The following is a 14,615-nucleotide window of genomic DNA, read 5'->3' on the forward strand; positions in this document are numbered from 1 at the left end:
ATGTCTCCCTCTTCAGATGAGGAACACACCACCGAACACACGCCCAACCACCATGTGCCTCAACCCCCACAGGCGGTGTTCCCAGCATGTATCTGTGCAGCTGTGCTCCCCATTGTCCATCTGATGGAGGACGGTGAGGTGCGAGAAGATGGAGTGGCAGGTATGGCTTTGACTAGTAAAACCATCTAATAAATACTTGAGGTACTCGTCTGACAAAGGACAGTTGGGCGCTCTTGAAGACATGAACCACTGGCCACACATGGAGTTCTTTTATGCACATGTTATAATTACAGATTTGCTATATACTGAACTAACACTGTCACTTCCTCCACTTTATCTTTTCATAAACTTTATGACCAAGAAATTGCATTTAAAATATGTGGGTTGGTCCAGGAGTGCTGTTTATGCCCAGAGAACAGAGCAATGCTTATTTGACCACATAGGAACCAAACAGTGATTTTAGCCACCTTAGAAATCTTAGTTATTGGCTTGACATCATTAATACCATCTTTCTCAATTGATTGCCTTTTCAGAGGTAGTATCTATAGAGAATAGCTACAAAATTAAATAATAAACGAGGGGTCGCAAAGGGTCAGACATGACTGAGCAACTGAACTGAACTGAACTGAAAGATGAGTTACATTTGTGACAGATAACAGATTAATATTATTTTTTAAAAAGCTTTATAACTTAATAATGACTTTTTTAAATGCCAATAGACAAATGGACAAAGAATATAAACACACAATCCAATGGCCAATAACATCTGTAAATAACACTATTGTTTAAAGCAACAATGAAATCTATCTTTTAATATAAAAAATTATAAGGATTACTTTAATTGAAAATATGCGTAGTTGGTAAATATTCAAAGAAAAGAGCATTATCACACCTTGCTGATGGCAGTAAAAATCTAATGCAAGCATCTTGAAATAGTGTCACAGAGTGCATCCTAAAAGCCTTAAAAGTGTGAACACCCTTTGACACAGATTTTGATCTCTAGCAATTTCCTAAGGCAGTATTGAGGGGTGAATGAAGATTTATATAGAATACTGAACATTGAACATATTAGAAAGAACAAATATTTGAAAATAATTTTAATATCTGACAATAGGATATTAGTTCATTGTGGTATTTCCAAATGACAGCTTTCTGTGCACATTACAAATAATATTGTAGAAAAATATTAATACAGAAAGTGTTCAATGTATTGCTAATTAAAAATGTGAGTACCTAAGAGTATTTTCTATATAATATTATTTAAAGATACATGTAAACATATGTTTCACGTGTATGAAAAAACATACTCTGAAATGTTTATAGTTATTTTGAAGAGGAGAGTGAAAAAGCTGGCTTAAAACTCAACATTCAGAAAACTAAGATTGTGGCACTCGGTCCCATCACTTCATGGAAAAAAGATGGTGAAACAATGGAAACAGTGACAGATTTTATTTTCTCGGGCTCCAAAATCATGGCAGATGGTGACTGCAGCCATGAAATTAAAAGACGCTTGCTCCTTGCAAGAGAAGCTATAACAAACCTAGACAGCATATTAAAAGCAGAGACGTCACTTTGCCAACAAGGGTGCATTTAGTCAAAGCTATGGTTTTTCCAATAGTCATGTATGGATGTGAGAGTTGGATCATAAAGAAGGCCGAGTGCTGAAGAATTGATGCTTTTGAACTGTAGTGTTGGAGAAGACTCTTGAGAGTCCCTTGGACTGAAAGGAGATCAAACAAGTCAATCCTAAAGGAAATCAGTCCTGAATATTCACTGGAAGGACTGATGCTGAAGCTCCAATACTTTGGCCACCTGATTCAAAGACTCTACTAATTAGAAAAGACCCTGATGCTGGGAAAGATTGAAGGCAGGAGGAGAAGGGGGTGACAGAGGATGAGATGGTTGGATGGCATCACTGACTCAAAGGACTTGAGTTTGAGCAAGCTCTGGGAGATGGTGAAGGAAGGGAAGCCTGGCGTGCTACAGTCCATGGGGTTGCAAAGAGTCAGACACGACTGAGTGACTGAACAACAACAAGACATGTCTTATTCTCCTGCTTGTCTTTTTCTGTATTTTTCATGTTTTAAGCATTAAATGCCTTCCTTAGCAATCAGAATAAAATGCTGTTATAGTTTTGCAACCAATTTCAACCTAACAAAACCCTGCATTTATTTTAATTATTTATGAAGCCACCTGAGAGCTAAAGCTTATTTTGCATATCTCTTGTTAATATTATTTATAAGGCTCAGTTTTAATTGGATGGTTAGCTTCTGAAGCAAAAAAGATGATATAATTTATTTAAAATATAGCCTGAAAAATAAAGTCATGCTAAATTTTATATTCCTAGTTTAGAAAATTGAACTAAACTATTTAAACTAAAGATCATCTATTTCTTCTCCACTACTCACTTTTACCCACCTGCTTAGCCTGGGCACTTCCAGGCAGTCTTAGCCAACTACCTTCCCCAAAGAAGTAGCACTTTTTCTTTCACATTAGGAATAATTATTTATTCCTAAGCCATCCTCATTAGAAGTGGGAACCTTAACTATTACTGGCTCAACTATGTCATATTTTTGAAGGAGTTATTATTGAAAGCATTTATGTGGACAATATAAGGTCAGGTCTAATTCATATGCATTCTAAATAAAAACATATTTTCTAAAACCCAAAATATTACATTAGAAGTTTCTCCATATAGCAAACAATGAAATAGGACTTTAATAAATACCACTGTTAATAGTAGGATGATTTCCAAAACAAAGATTCATAAATGTATTCTTGTTTATTAAAGTATGACCCTGACCCTGAAGTCGCTCAGCCGTGTCCGACTCTTTGCAACCCTATGGACTGTGGAATGTAAGAAAGGAGGGAGGCTCCTCCCTCCATGGGATTCTCCAGGCAAGAGTACTGGAGTGGGTTACCATTTCCTTCTCCAGGGGATCTTTCTAACCCAGGGATCGAACCCAAGTCTCCTGCAACAGGTCTCCTGCATTCCAGGCAGATGTTTTAACCTCTGAGCCACCAGGGAAGCCCTTATTAAAGTATAGTTGACTTATAACATTGTGCTAGTTTTAGATATGCAACATAAACATTTGATGTATGTATATATTGCAAAATGAATACCACAGTAAGTTTATTTAACATTCATCTCCACACGTATTTACAATGTTTTTTTATGATGAGAACTTTAATATATATTCTCTTAACAGCTTTCAAATATACAGTATAGTACTGTTAAATCATGCTGTACCTTTCTAGGATTTATTTATCTTAGAACTGAAAGTTTGTAATCTTTGACCACCTTCACTCAGCCCCAGTGCCCACCCCCCACCTCTGGTAACCAGTCTGTTCTCTGTGTCTATGAGTTTAGGTTTTTCTTACATTCCACATGTAATTGAGATCATACATTTGTCTTTCTCTGTCTGACTTCTTTCACATTGCATGACACCCTCAAAGTCCATCCATAATGTTGTTAAGTGGGAGAATTTCCTTCTTTTTAAGCTTGAATGATATTCCATTGTCAATCACAAATACATTCTTTAGAGAAGCAATGCTAGTATTTAAAGACCATCCTATACACTTTTGTCACCTTTTCTTTATAGGCTAAAATGTTCAGAAACAACAACAAAAAGAAGAATACTTACCTTCAGTAGAAAAAGGGTTCATAGAACTCTGTGAGGCAAAAATTTTAGAGAAACCAATTAAAGCTTAGAAATTACTTGAACACTATATCTAATAGATTTATGTCCATTTAAAATGAATGTTCAATTTATTTTCTCTTCTAAAGTGAGTGCTGTGGCCCAGCAAGTCTTATGGAATTGTCTAATTGAAGATCCATCAACAGTTCTTCGACATTTTCTGGAAAAACTGACCATCAGCAATAGACAAGTAAAATCTTCTGTGTTTATAGTAGCTCTGTGTGTGAACATGGTTAAACAACAAGCAGTGAACTTTATTGTGATATTCATGCAACATTGGTTGACACATAACTAAGAAGTACTTTGCATAATGAAAATAATGAACAAATTAAACTTTGCTGTTTTCTTTTGAATTTCCCCATTAACTGATGTCTCCATGTGTGTGTGGTACGCTGCTGGTAATGACCATAAGATACCGAAAGATTCTCAGTCTTTTAAACAAAGATTAAATTCAATTTAATGTTTTCAGTGTTGAGTACATTTACTGAATTCTGATTGGTTGGTAGTATGTGATACAGGTAGTATTATTAGTGTATGTTGAAACTCTCCTTTAATCAAGACATTTAATTTACCAGTTCACCCTATAAGAAGATGATACCAAAGAAAAGTAGCTTTCTGAGCAATGACAAAATATATCAATAATTATAAATTATTTCTTCATTTCTATATTATTGTTCCATTTGTTGGACAGTTAAGTTTAGTTTCTGAAAGAAAGGTTAATTATAAACATCTACCTAGGAAACAGAACTATGAAGTTTAATAAACCTAATTTGTTAATAGTTTCTTAAGATAGGTCCTCCTCACATTTTCATCACACCTGAAAGCTATAGTAAATAGTGTTGACTAAATATACAGCTCTCCTGTGATTTGCCTGTAACCTATAGAGTCAGTCTTAGTTTTTATTTTTAAAAAATGTCTGACTATTGCTGACACGACTGAAGTGACTTAGCAGCAGCAGCAGCAGCAGACTATTACTTAATAACTTCATATGCTAGCTTCTAGGAAAAGGTGTTACAGTTGGCTTAAATAATTTATCAAGCATCACAAATACTGTATTAAAATGCTGAACATAAGAGAAATCAACATGTGGGCAAAAGTAAGAAAAATTCCCCCACCTTGCTTTTCAAAAAGTTAATATTATTTCCTACAACATGGCAGCTGAATGAGACATAGATTCTGTTGCTCTTTCAGGATGAGTTAATGTACATGCTGCGCAAACTGCTCCTGAATATCGGAGACTTTCCTGCTCAGACCTCTCACATCCTATTCAACTACTTGGTGAGTTTCACCTCCAGTAGGTTATAAATGTTCATTTCCAAGTAAGAAGCAACAATGCAAGAAAAAGGTCTTAGGGGATTTTTTCAAATAAATTTTCATTAACTGTGTGCCTGAAGTTGCATCATAGTCAGCTGAATTCACCACTGATTATATGGGAAAACTCCTCCTGGCACAATCCCTGGCATGTGATGGGCACTCAATAAATGTCTGTTTCCTCCCTGTCTCTCTTTAGCATTGTAGAACTTCCTCATGTTGGTCCTTAATTTTAGTTTTCTGTTGAAAAATGTATGTGTCATTTTTAGTCATTCTTTCCCTTTTCGTATCTCACTGTTTAAAACACATACACACACACACAGAGGAAAATGTTGCCCTAGATACAAAGTATTTGTGAGTGTATTTTTCCATAGCAACTATCTGTGCTTTACATTGTCCTCACAGCTCCTTCCTGAACCCTCCAGAATTTGCCAGTTTCTTCACATTCTCCTCTTTATACCCTAAATGAATATGCAGTTTGGGGACTGTTGGCTTGATGACTGTTCTTTTAAACTACACCTTAATTCAAGCAGACAGATGGCCAAATGAATTTCAGTGTTGGGAGAATGTCCTTTCTTCCTAACCATCACTGGTCTTCTGCGAGTGGGGAAATAGAAGAGTTATCCATATGCATCTGCAGGAGGATGATAAATTTAACTCAATGCTACTACTCTGATGTGCAAACAAAAGTTGTAATTCCTTCCCTGTGTTTATGACTGAGGTGGTTTTCATTATGAATGCCCACCTACTGGTGGACAAGGGGAAAAATATAAATAAGTGTCCAATCCAATTTTAAGTTCAGACTGATAGAAATATATAAATAGTACCTTTGGATAGTATTTGGTCTCTCTTGTCTAAAAATACTTAACCTCTAGGAATTCTCCTCCCTTCTAACTTCTTTCATCTCTAGATGTTATTTGGAGTTGGGGAGAAAAAAGACCCTTGTTCAGAATTCTATCTCCTGTCCAACGTTTGCCCCAGCTCCTCCACTTGTTAGACAGAGCTCTCTGGCTGGCTGGTTGCTGAACGCCTGACTGGTGGAAGCTGAAGCCCATGGCTTCTGTAACTTGCAAACCTTGTCTACTCCCAGCAGTGCTTGCTGGGAGACTCCATCTCAGCTCCTGCTGGTGCTACCCACCCCTCTGAGTTCTGGTTGTTCCATATGGCTTTAGATTAGGAAGTCCTCTGACTAGAGTATCCTGCTCAGTGAACCAGCCTATGGCAGTTCTATCCAAAAATCTCTCCAGCCAAACTTTCTACTACTACGTCTCCTATCTGCACTACTCAGAAATCCAAGGTAGATTAGCACAGCCAAAAATATCACAGCCTCCTTCAGTTTAAGTATGTGCTCTGCCAAGTTTATGTTACAGCCAGATTGGTATCAAAAGGCTCTGTGGTGAACTCTTGTCAGAGACACAAACACTAGAGGCAAAAGCCCCTTTGGGGTGCCTGCTGCTTCCCCAAGTCACTGGATGGGGGAAACACTTATATTGCTCCCCTCCATCCTTTTGCCCTTGGACAAGAAAATGGACAGTTCAGTTCCCTTCTGCCATATTGTCCTTTCAACTCCAAATAAGCCTTAACGCTAGACATAAATCCTCCCAACTATGTCATTGATAAGTTACTAGAGCAAAGGGCTGGGTACACATCGGCCACTTGCTGTATAACCTTGTTTTATATAAACCCCAATCTTATCCTGAATCCCAAGCACATGCATGCTTCAGGTGGACTAGGGAAAGGGGTTTTGTACTCAGAATGGCAGAACAGTGAAGGGCAGAGTCATGTTTTAAACCATTACCCCCATTGTATCTCTCTTTTTTCTAACAACTATTATAGATATGTGTGATAGGGAGTTGGGGAACATGATCTATATCTTCCAGACTTCATTAGGAACTTTTAAACCCATTGCCCAACTTGATTCAGTGATCTTCAATCTGGGGGTCTTAGTCCATCTAAGGGTATGTGAAGACTTTTGAAGCAGTTTGCTGCCCAAATAGTTTTAAGGGAATAAATCTCCAAATCCTCATTTTGTAGATATGCATTAACACTTCTTGGGCGTGTCTGCCATCTCAGTCATCACTGTACACCAGAAAGGCCCACTCTGACCCTCCCAGGTATCACCAGGCTGCATTGACAGATGTGTAAGACAGGGAAAGAATCTGATGTACTGCATTAGATTTAAGGAAACCTCATTTCTGATTGATTGAGGCCCTTTAAACCCACAAGACTTCCCACCTTTTCCTGTCTTCTGTAGATTTGTACTAGGTATGAGGTTTGGCCATCATTAGGATATTCAGCCTTCAGAGTCACCAAAGTGCACTGGGTTAGTGACATTGATTCTTTCAATGTAACTGGAAAGTTTTCTAGGTTTAGCAAATTTTTCCAGGAAAAAAAAAGTGTAAAATCGATGGGCAGTGGCTTTTACATTATTTCTTTCTGATTCTGTTGTGCATTATTGAATAAGGTAGCTAAAACTAATTTCATCAAATGTGCCGGAGTATGTGAAGTATGCATTCCAATCATAGTCAGTTCTCTTTTTTCAACATACAGGATGTTTAACATACTTATTCATATTAACAATGTAAATTTATGATGGGACATTTTAAAGTTTAACTTTAAAATATACAAAAGGGCACACAGTTTTTCAAAACTTATTCCAGAGGACACAAACAAAAACTTTTAAGTTCACCAACTTAGCCAAGCAGAGTGTTCTTATGTCAGATATAATTATTAGACATAATCCAAGCTGAAAACAGTGTTTGGACAAACGTCACATAGTCATTTTGGGTGGTCCAAGTACCTGAGTCACCAAGTGACTTGAAAGCTGGAAAACATGGTCTTTTGCTTTCCTCTTAAGCAGTAGGTATTTTGGTGATAATGCAAAAATGTATGGCAACCTGCTCTGGCCAGTTTTCCAGTTATACCTTCTCCTGCTTACTGCCACTGAAGATGCTAGAGAAGCACTTGAACAGAGAATACAAAAGCAAAAAAAGAATATCTAATTAAGAAAATGCAAAGCTAAGGAAATGAGAATGCGAATTCAGAGTCATTGTGGCTTTGTGACCTCCTCCTGTCCTGAGTTGCAGGTGGGATTAATCATGTACTTTGTGAGGACCCCCTGTGAGTGGGGGATGGACGCCATTTCGGCCACTCTGACTTTCCTGTGGGAGGTGGTCGGTTATGTGGAAGGCCTGTTCTTCAAGGATCTGAAGCAGACAATGAAGAAGGAGCAGTGTGAGGTGAAGCTCCTGGTGACCGCTTCAATGCCAGGTACTGCCTTCAGATGACAGAACTTTTCTAAGAGTATGAATACCCCTTTTACAGACCAAGTGTCTCTTTCATTCATGAGTAAACTTGCCAACCCTGGGATTGAGTGCCTCAAAGAATTTTTGTTGAATGCAATCTGAAGAAACACAATAGACCCTTTAAAAGTCAGCAATTGCCAGATGAAAAGGGGGACATGAGAACTGAGATCTGTGTGAGTCAGTCCTTGAAGGGCTGCCAAGGTGAAAGATGTGTTTAAGTCTATCACAGAGGGCCAGCTGAACTGAAAGCCTTTTTGAAGGGATTTTTGGCACTGCAGGGAGAATAATATTGTTGCGTGGCATGGACCCCAGGCTTTTGTGAACTTACTGAGAGATGGCTTTATGAAAAATTGCAAAGGGGAAAAGCAGGAAGGAGAATTACAAAAGAACATGCAGTATGATATAAAATCTAGATACAGTTCCTTTTCACTTTGGATAGCTTGTCTTTCTTGGAGATAAAAGAAATGTTTCCAAGCCTTTATCCTTGTGCAATGACTAAGAAAATGTGAGATGATACATGTATTGATATAAAGAGAAAGACAGAATTATATATAAATAAGAACACAGTTTTTATTTAACATGGGCAGCAAAGAGCCCCGTGTTAAAATCAGAGCACTGCCTCTAATTGTCTGTATGATTAATATTAGCTATGACAAGGTACATAATTTTTAAAGCTTTCTTTATGGGTAAATTGGGGATCTAATTCATACTTCACAATTGTGAGGAATAAATGAGTTTAGATTTGTAAAATACTTGCTGTCATGTCTGACACATGGTCAGCATTCAGTAAATGGTAATACACAATTTATTGTATCTATAGCAATAAATACAATTGCTATAGATTATTCAGCAAAGTGTTCATTTTTATTAAAGAAACTCATATTGTCAGGCATATACTTAAAATCAGCTCATTGAAAATCAAGGTCTATCATAATGTTCACAAAGATTTATAATTAAGGAATGAAGTAGAAATACTGTCTCACCAGCCAAGTAAAATACAGAACAAGTAAATTTAAACTACATTTCATGGGACTTCCTTGGTGGTCCAGAGGTTGGGGCTGAACCTTCCATTACAGGAGGTGAGGGTTTGATCTCTGGCCAGAGAACTAAGATCCCACATACCTCGCAGCCAGAAAACCGAAATGTAAAACTCAAGCAGTGTTGTAACAAATTCAATAAAGACTTTAAAAATGGTCCGCATCAAAAAGTCTTTTAAAAAAATAAATAATAAACTATGTTTTAGGTACTTGTTTAGCTTTTGCTAGTCTCTCTGTTTGTATTTTCTCAGCCATTATTTAAAATTTAGGAATATATTATTTGTTGCAGTGTTTAAAGCTTGAATTCTGACTCTTCTAGTAAATAAATGTCTTTGACTAAGTTACTTATACATTCTTATTTATAAAAATAAGTTCTCTGTTTCTTCATTTGTAACACGAAAATAATAACACTAGTGTCATAGGGTTGTTGTGAGATTTAAATACGATTATACACATAACACCATTGATAAGTATTGGGAACTCCATAAATGGTAGCTATCATTATTAAATAATAAGGAAACATATTTAAAGCAGATATTGACTATAAAAAAAAGGAGTACAGATAGTGGAATGCACAGCTCACATTAAACCCTCACTAACAGAATCCTCAACTCACATTAAACCCTCACTAATAGTCATCATAATAACAAGAAAAACATCAGCTTAATAATATTTCAATATTTCATGCTTTGTATTCAAACTTCTTTATAGTAGAAGTCAGATTATTATGATTTTTACCTTTTGTAGGTACCAAAACCTTGGTAGTTCATGGACAGAATGAGTGTGACATCCCAACCCAGTTGCCAGTCCATGAAGACACTCAGTTTGAAGCCCTGTTAAAGGTAGGGATGACTTTCAACAGAAGTGATTTTTTTTTAATGCACAATGGCTATGGCCACTTCACTGATCATCCAGTTTAGAATTAAATGGCATTTTTCTACCTTCAAATAAATATGTGCATTTATTTACATCTTCTAGAATCTGCCCCACTTTTGCCTGCTTTTATTTTCTTGCATATTTTTCCCACTTTCACTGACATTTTACCTCTGCACTGAAGTAGCCAAAGGCTCCCTCTCAGCTACAAAGCTCATAACACTTGTCTTCAGATGCTGAGAATCCTACTTTGGAGCATCCTGGTATCACTTGTTGTTGTTCTGGAGCTGCCCTGGGTTTGTACACCAAGAACACTGGGACAGACTCTGGTGATCAGGTGACCCATGCAGAGACACTTATTTTGGCACTGAGTTGACTGATACATAGTCTTGACTTGCCACTGACAGAAATGATTAGAGAGGCAGAAGAGAGAGAGAGAGAGAGAGAGAGAGAGACACACACCTTAGAATACATTAGGTGAATCAAGAAAGTATTTTTAATGGTTATGGCAACTGTGTACCTCAAGAGAAATGCAATCCAGCTACTCATGCCTGCAAGGTTTTAAAGGAAAAGTAATAAGTATACTAGTACAGTGATTCCTCTTTTATCTGAAGTCCTAACTGTTGGCCCAGACATAAGTAGAAAAGACCTCTGAGAAAACCAGCTTGCCAAACCCATGTATCTGATTTCAGTAGAAAAGGTTGTTAGGTCTCCTCCAAGTCTCACCCATTCATCCCCAGAGAATCTCTCAGGCCCAGGGAAACAGACTTCAACATCCACTTCCCCTAGGCAGTGAGTTCAAACTCAGGCTCCACCACAACCAGTGTCACCTAAATAAATCAAATGGCAGGCTCTCTCTAGTCTCAGTTTCTTTTTCAGCAGTGCTCGATATTAGTGCAGGTTATACAAGTTTTCTCCCTGGGTTGGGAAGATCCCCTGGAGGAGGGCATGACAAGTATTCCAGTATTCTTGCCTGGAGAATCCCATGGACAGAGGAGCCTGGTGGGCTACAGTCCAAAGGGTTGCGAAGAGTCAGACATGACTGAAGAAACTTAGCATACCTACACACATGCGTGCGCGTGCACACACACACAAACACACACACGTAAGTTCTCTACATGGGAAGCCTTGAATGTAGAATATAGTAGATAAGTGCTCAATCATTGTAGTTCATAATACTCTTAATGCTGCTACTGAACATGCTTTCTTTCTGTTACTGAGGCCAGTAGATGCCACTGTGTCTCCACAGTTCATCACTCAAGGCTGTACTATAATTGTACCTCGTTTAGCACTATGAAAGCAGAGCAGATAGTTTATGTCACAGTGTCCTTTTTAAATTGAGGTATGTATGTTAGTAGCTCAGTCATGTCCAACTCTTTGTGACCCCATGGACTCTAGCCCACCAGGCTCCTCTGTCCATGTGATTCTCCAGGCAAGAATACAGGTGTGGGTTGCCAGTTTCTTCTCCAAAATTAAGGTATAGTTGATGTATAATATTATATAAACTTCAGGTGTACAGCCTAGTGATTCACAATTTTTAAAGGTCATATTCCATTTATAATTATTGTAAAATACATTCTGTGTTGCACACTATGTCCTTGTAGCTTATTTATCATATATTAATAAATATAGCTTACACCTCTTAACCCCTACCTTTGTCTTACGAGATCTTACACAGTCTTTATGCTATCATTTTTTAGATGGCTATGTGCCTGTATATATTCATATATATGTGTGTATAATATATATACACATATATGCACACATATAATATACACAATGTAAGATATAAATACATATATTTATATTCCTTATAAGAAATTACCTTGTTTTTATGGCATTTTTGTCTTTCATCTTACTGTTTGGCTCATAATATGATCTCAGTAAATGTTTTTTTAAGATTTGTTGTTGTTATTCTAGGAGTGTCTGGAGTTTTTTAATATCCCAGAATCGCAGTCAACACATTACTTTCTCATGGATAAACGATGGAACCTTATCCACTATAATAAGGTAAGCCTGTGGAGTGATGACGCTCATGGAGAGTTGTGTCAAAAGCCTGTTATGCCTTTCCTGAGGGCAGCTTCCCTCAGGGGTGTGTCACTGTTTAACGGTGGGGAGTATGGCTCTTGGATCACACTGTCTTACTGTCAACATAGGTTTGGACTGGCCACTTGACCTTCATACCCTTCAGTTTGCTTGCCTGTAAAGTGAAGGTGATGATGGTGTCTACTTTAGGGTTGTTGTAATAATTGAAGAAGTCAAGTAAGGTATATTGTCACTCTTATTACATCTAAGTGAAAGTTAAGTTCCCATAGTGTAAGGACATATATCTATTTGGAATGTTAACATTATTCTTGTTCCACTATATTAAGCATGATCATGGAAACCTGATCTAATTAGCAAAAGGAAGCCTCAAGACCACTGACAGCACTTTAGAATGATTTTCTTCCTCTTCCAGAATGTGTTTTAGTAAATTGCCTCTGGCTCCCTTGCTCCTGACAGGGCATTTGGGATTGGGAAAGTGTATCTGGCTTGGGGAGTTTGAAGCTTTCCTAAGGAGGGGGTATATTCCTGGGATTTTGTAGAATTTGGCAGGAGGGCAAAATAGTAAGAATGGAAACCATTAGAAAATACATAACTTATGTTTGTCTGCCCTTTGGGGAATGAGAAAATGAGAGTCAGAGTTTAGCTGTTTGAACGCTTTTTGTCTTTGTGTAACCCCACCACAGACCTACGTTCGGGATATTTACCCTTTCAGGAGATCCGTGTCTCCACAGCTGAACCTTGTACACATGCATCCAGAGAAAGGACAGGAGCTCATTCAGAAACAGGTGCCTGACCACCACAGTTTTATGCTATTATTGTGTCATGTTACTGGGATAGACTATCTGTAAATGATTGCTGGCCCTGAGATCCTATGGTTCTGTTATGATCTCTAGAGAGAGAAGGATGGGTTCTTGATCAATAGACAGTTCCCCCCAAATAGTGTATTTTTTAAGTTTTGCAAATTGGATCATATGTAAAGGTATTAAATACTCACTTGGAGTAGTATTTTGATGAATCATTGGGGTATAAATAATAGAAATTTTCTGTTTTATTTACCTACTAGTTTCTAAGTATGGATTTTCATTCCAGATTGGGAATACATATAATGTAGCTATAAAAAGGTTGTTTCAGAAATTTCTGCTAGCTGGAAAAAAATAAAAGGGATCAATGGATAAAGCATGCCTGCATGCTAGGTTGCTTCAGTCATGTCTGACTCTTTGTGACCCCATGGACTGTAGCCTGCCTGGCTCCTCTGTCCATGGGATTCTCTAGGCAAGAATATTGCAGTGGGTTGCCATGCCCTCCTCTCAATGGATGGTAGCATACCTGAAAAAGGCACTGAACCAAGGTTCAGAGATCTGGACTCAGTCATAGCTCTGCCTCTGACCAGTGATCTGAGGCAGTTGTTGGTAACCAGTATGTTGGTAACTTCTCTTAAACTAGGAGGAGATAGAATCAATCTGCTGTACTTAGATTGAAGAGCAGAATAACATTCACACATCTCATCACAAATCAGACTGAACTTAAGAAAATTCACTGTTTTGCATGTGAAATGTAGCTGTAGCCCACAGTTCTGATGATGCAGGTTTAATGTGGTCTATGTGTTACATTCATTTATTTTTTTTTCTTTTTTTTTCAAATTTTATTTTATTTTTAAACTTTACATAATTGTATTAGTTTTGCCAAATATCAAAATGAATCTGCCACAGGTATACACGTGTTCCCCATCCTGAACCCTCCTCCCTCCTCCCTCCCCATACCATCCCTCTGGGTCGTCCCAGTGCACCAGCCCCAAGCATCCAGTATCGTGCATCGAACCTGGACTGGCAACTCGTTTCTTACATGATATTTTACATGTTTCAATGCCATTCTCCCAAATCTTCCCACCCTCTCCCTCTCCCACAGAGTCCATAAGACTGTTCTATACATTTATTTTTAATAAAATGTCAAAACAAAGGGCTTTCCTCATAGCTCAGTTGGTAAAGAATCTGCCTGCAACGCAGGAGACCTGAGTTCGATTCCTGAGTCAGGAAGATCCTGTGGGGAAGGAAATGGCAACCCACTGTAGTATTCTCTCCTGTAGAATCCCATGGACAGAGGAGCCTGGCAGGCTACAATCCATGGGATCCCAAGAGTTGGACATGACTTAGCGACTAAACCACCGCCACCACATGTTACATTCATTTATTTTTAATAAAATGTCAAAACAAAAAGCTTTTATCTTCTCAATTTTTTTGCACATAGCAAGAATGCCAATTTGGCATCAAAGTATTCAGAGATATCCTCATGAGATAGCATAGAATTCAACCAGTTAAGTAATTTAAAACATAGTTAATATTAACTAC

At 37.8% G+C, this 14,615-nt stretch overlaps 1 protein-coding gene across 15 annotated transcripts in view; it reads left to right on the forward strand.

Moving 5' to 3' along the window:
* UNC80 (unc-80 homolog, NALCN channel complex subunit) overlaps positions 1–14,615 on the forward strand; it is a 231,296-nt gene that overhangs the window by 155,147 nt on the left and 61,534 nt on the right. For all 15 annotated transcript variants that reach the window (XM_070771381.1, XM_070771414.1, XM_070771428.1 and 12 more), the window contains 7 exons: positions 17–160; positions 3,788–3,888; positions 4,890–4,976; positions 8,096–8,279; positions 10,099–10,193; positions 12,145–12,234; positions 12,954–13,055. In XM_070771381.1, the coding sequence (XP_070627482.1) occupies positions 17–160; positions 3,788–3,888; positions 4,890–4,976; positions 8,096–8,279; positions 10,099–10,193; positions 12,145–12,234; positions 12,954–13,055 (803 nt within the window). The remainder of the gene's footprint in view (positions 1–16; positions 161–3,787; positions 3,889–4,889; positions 4,977–8,095; positions 8,280–10,098; positions 10,194–12,144; positions 12,235–12,953; positions 13,056–14,615) is intronic.

The sequence above is a fragment of the Bos indicus genome, chromosome 2 (genome assembly GCF_029378745.1).
Source record: "Bos indicus isolate NIAB-ARS_2022 breed Sahiwal x Tharparkar chromosome 2, NIAB-ARS_B.indTharparkar_mat_pri_1.0, whole genome shotgun sequence".
In the NCBI taxonomy this organism is placed as follows: domain Eukaryota; kingdom Metazoa; phylum Chordata; class Mammalia; order Artiodactyla; family Bovidae; genus Bos; species Bos indicus.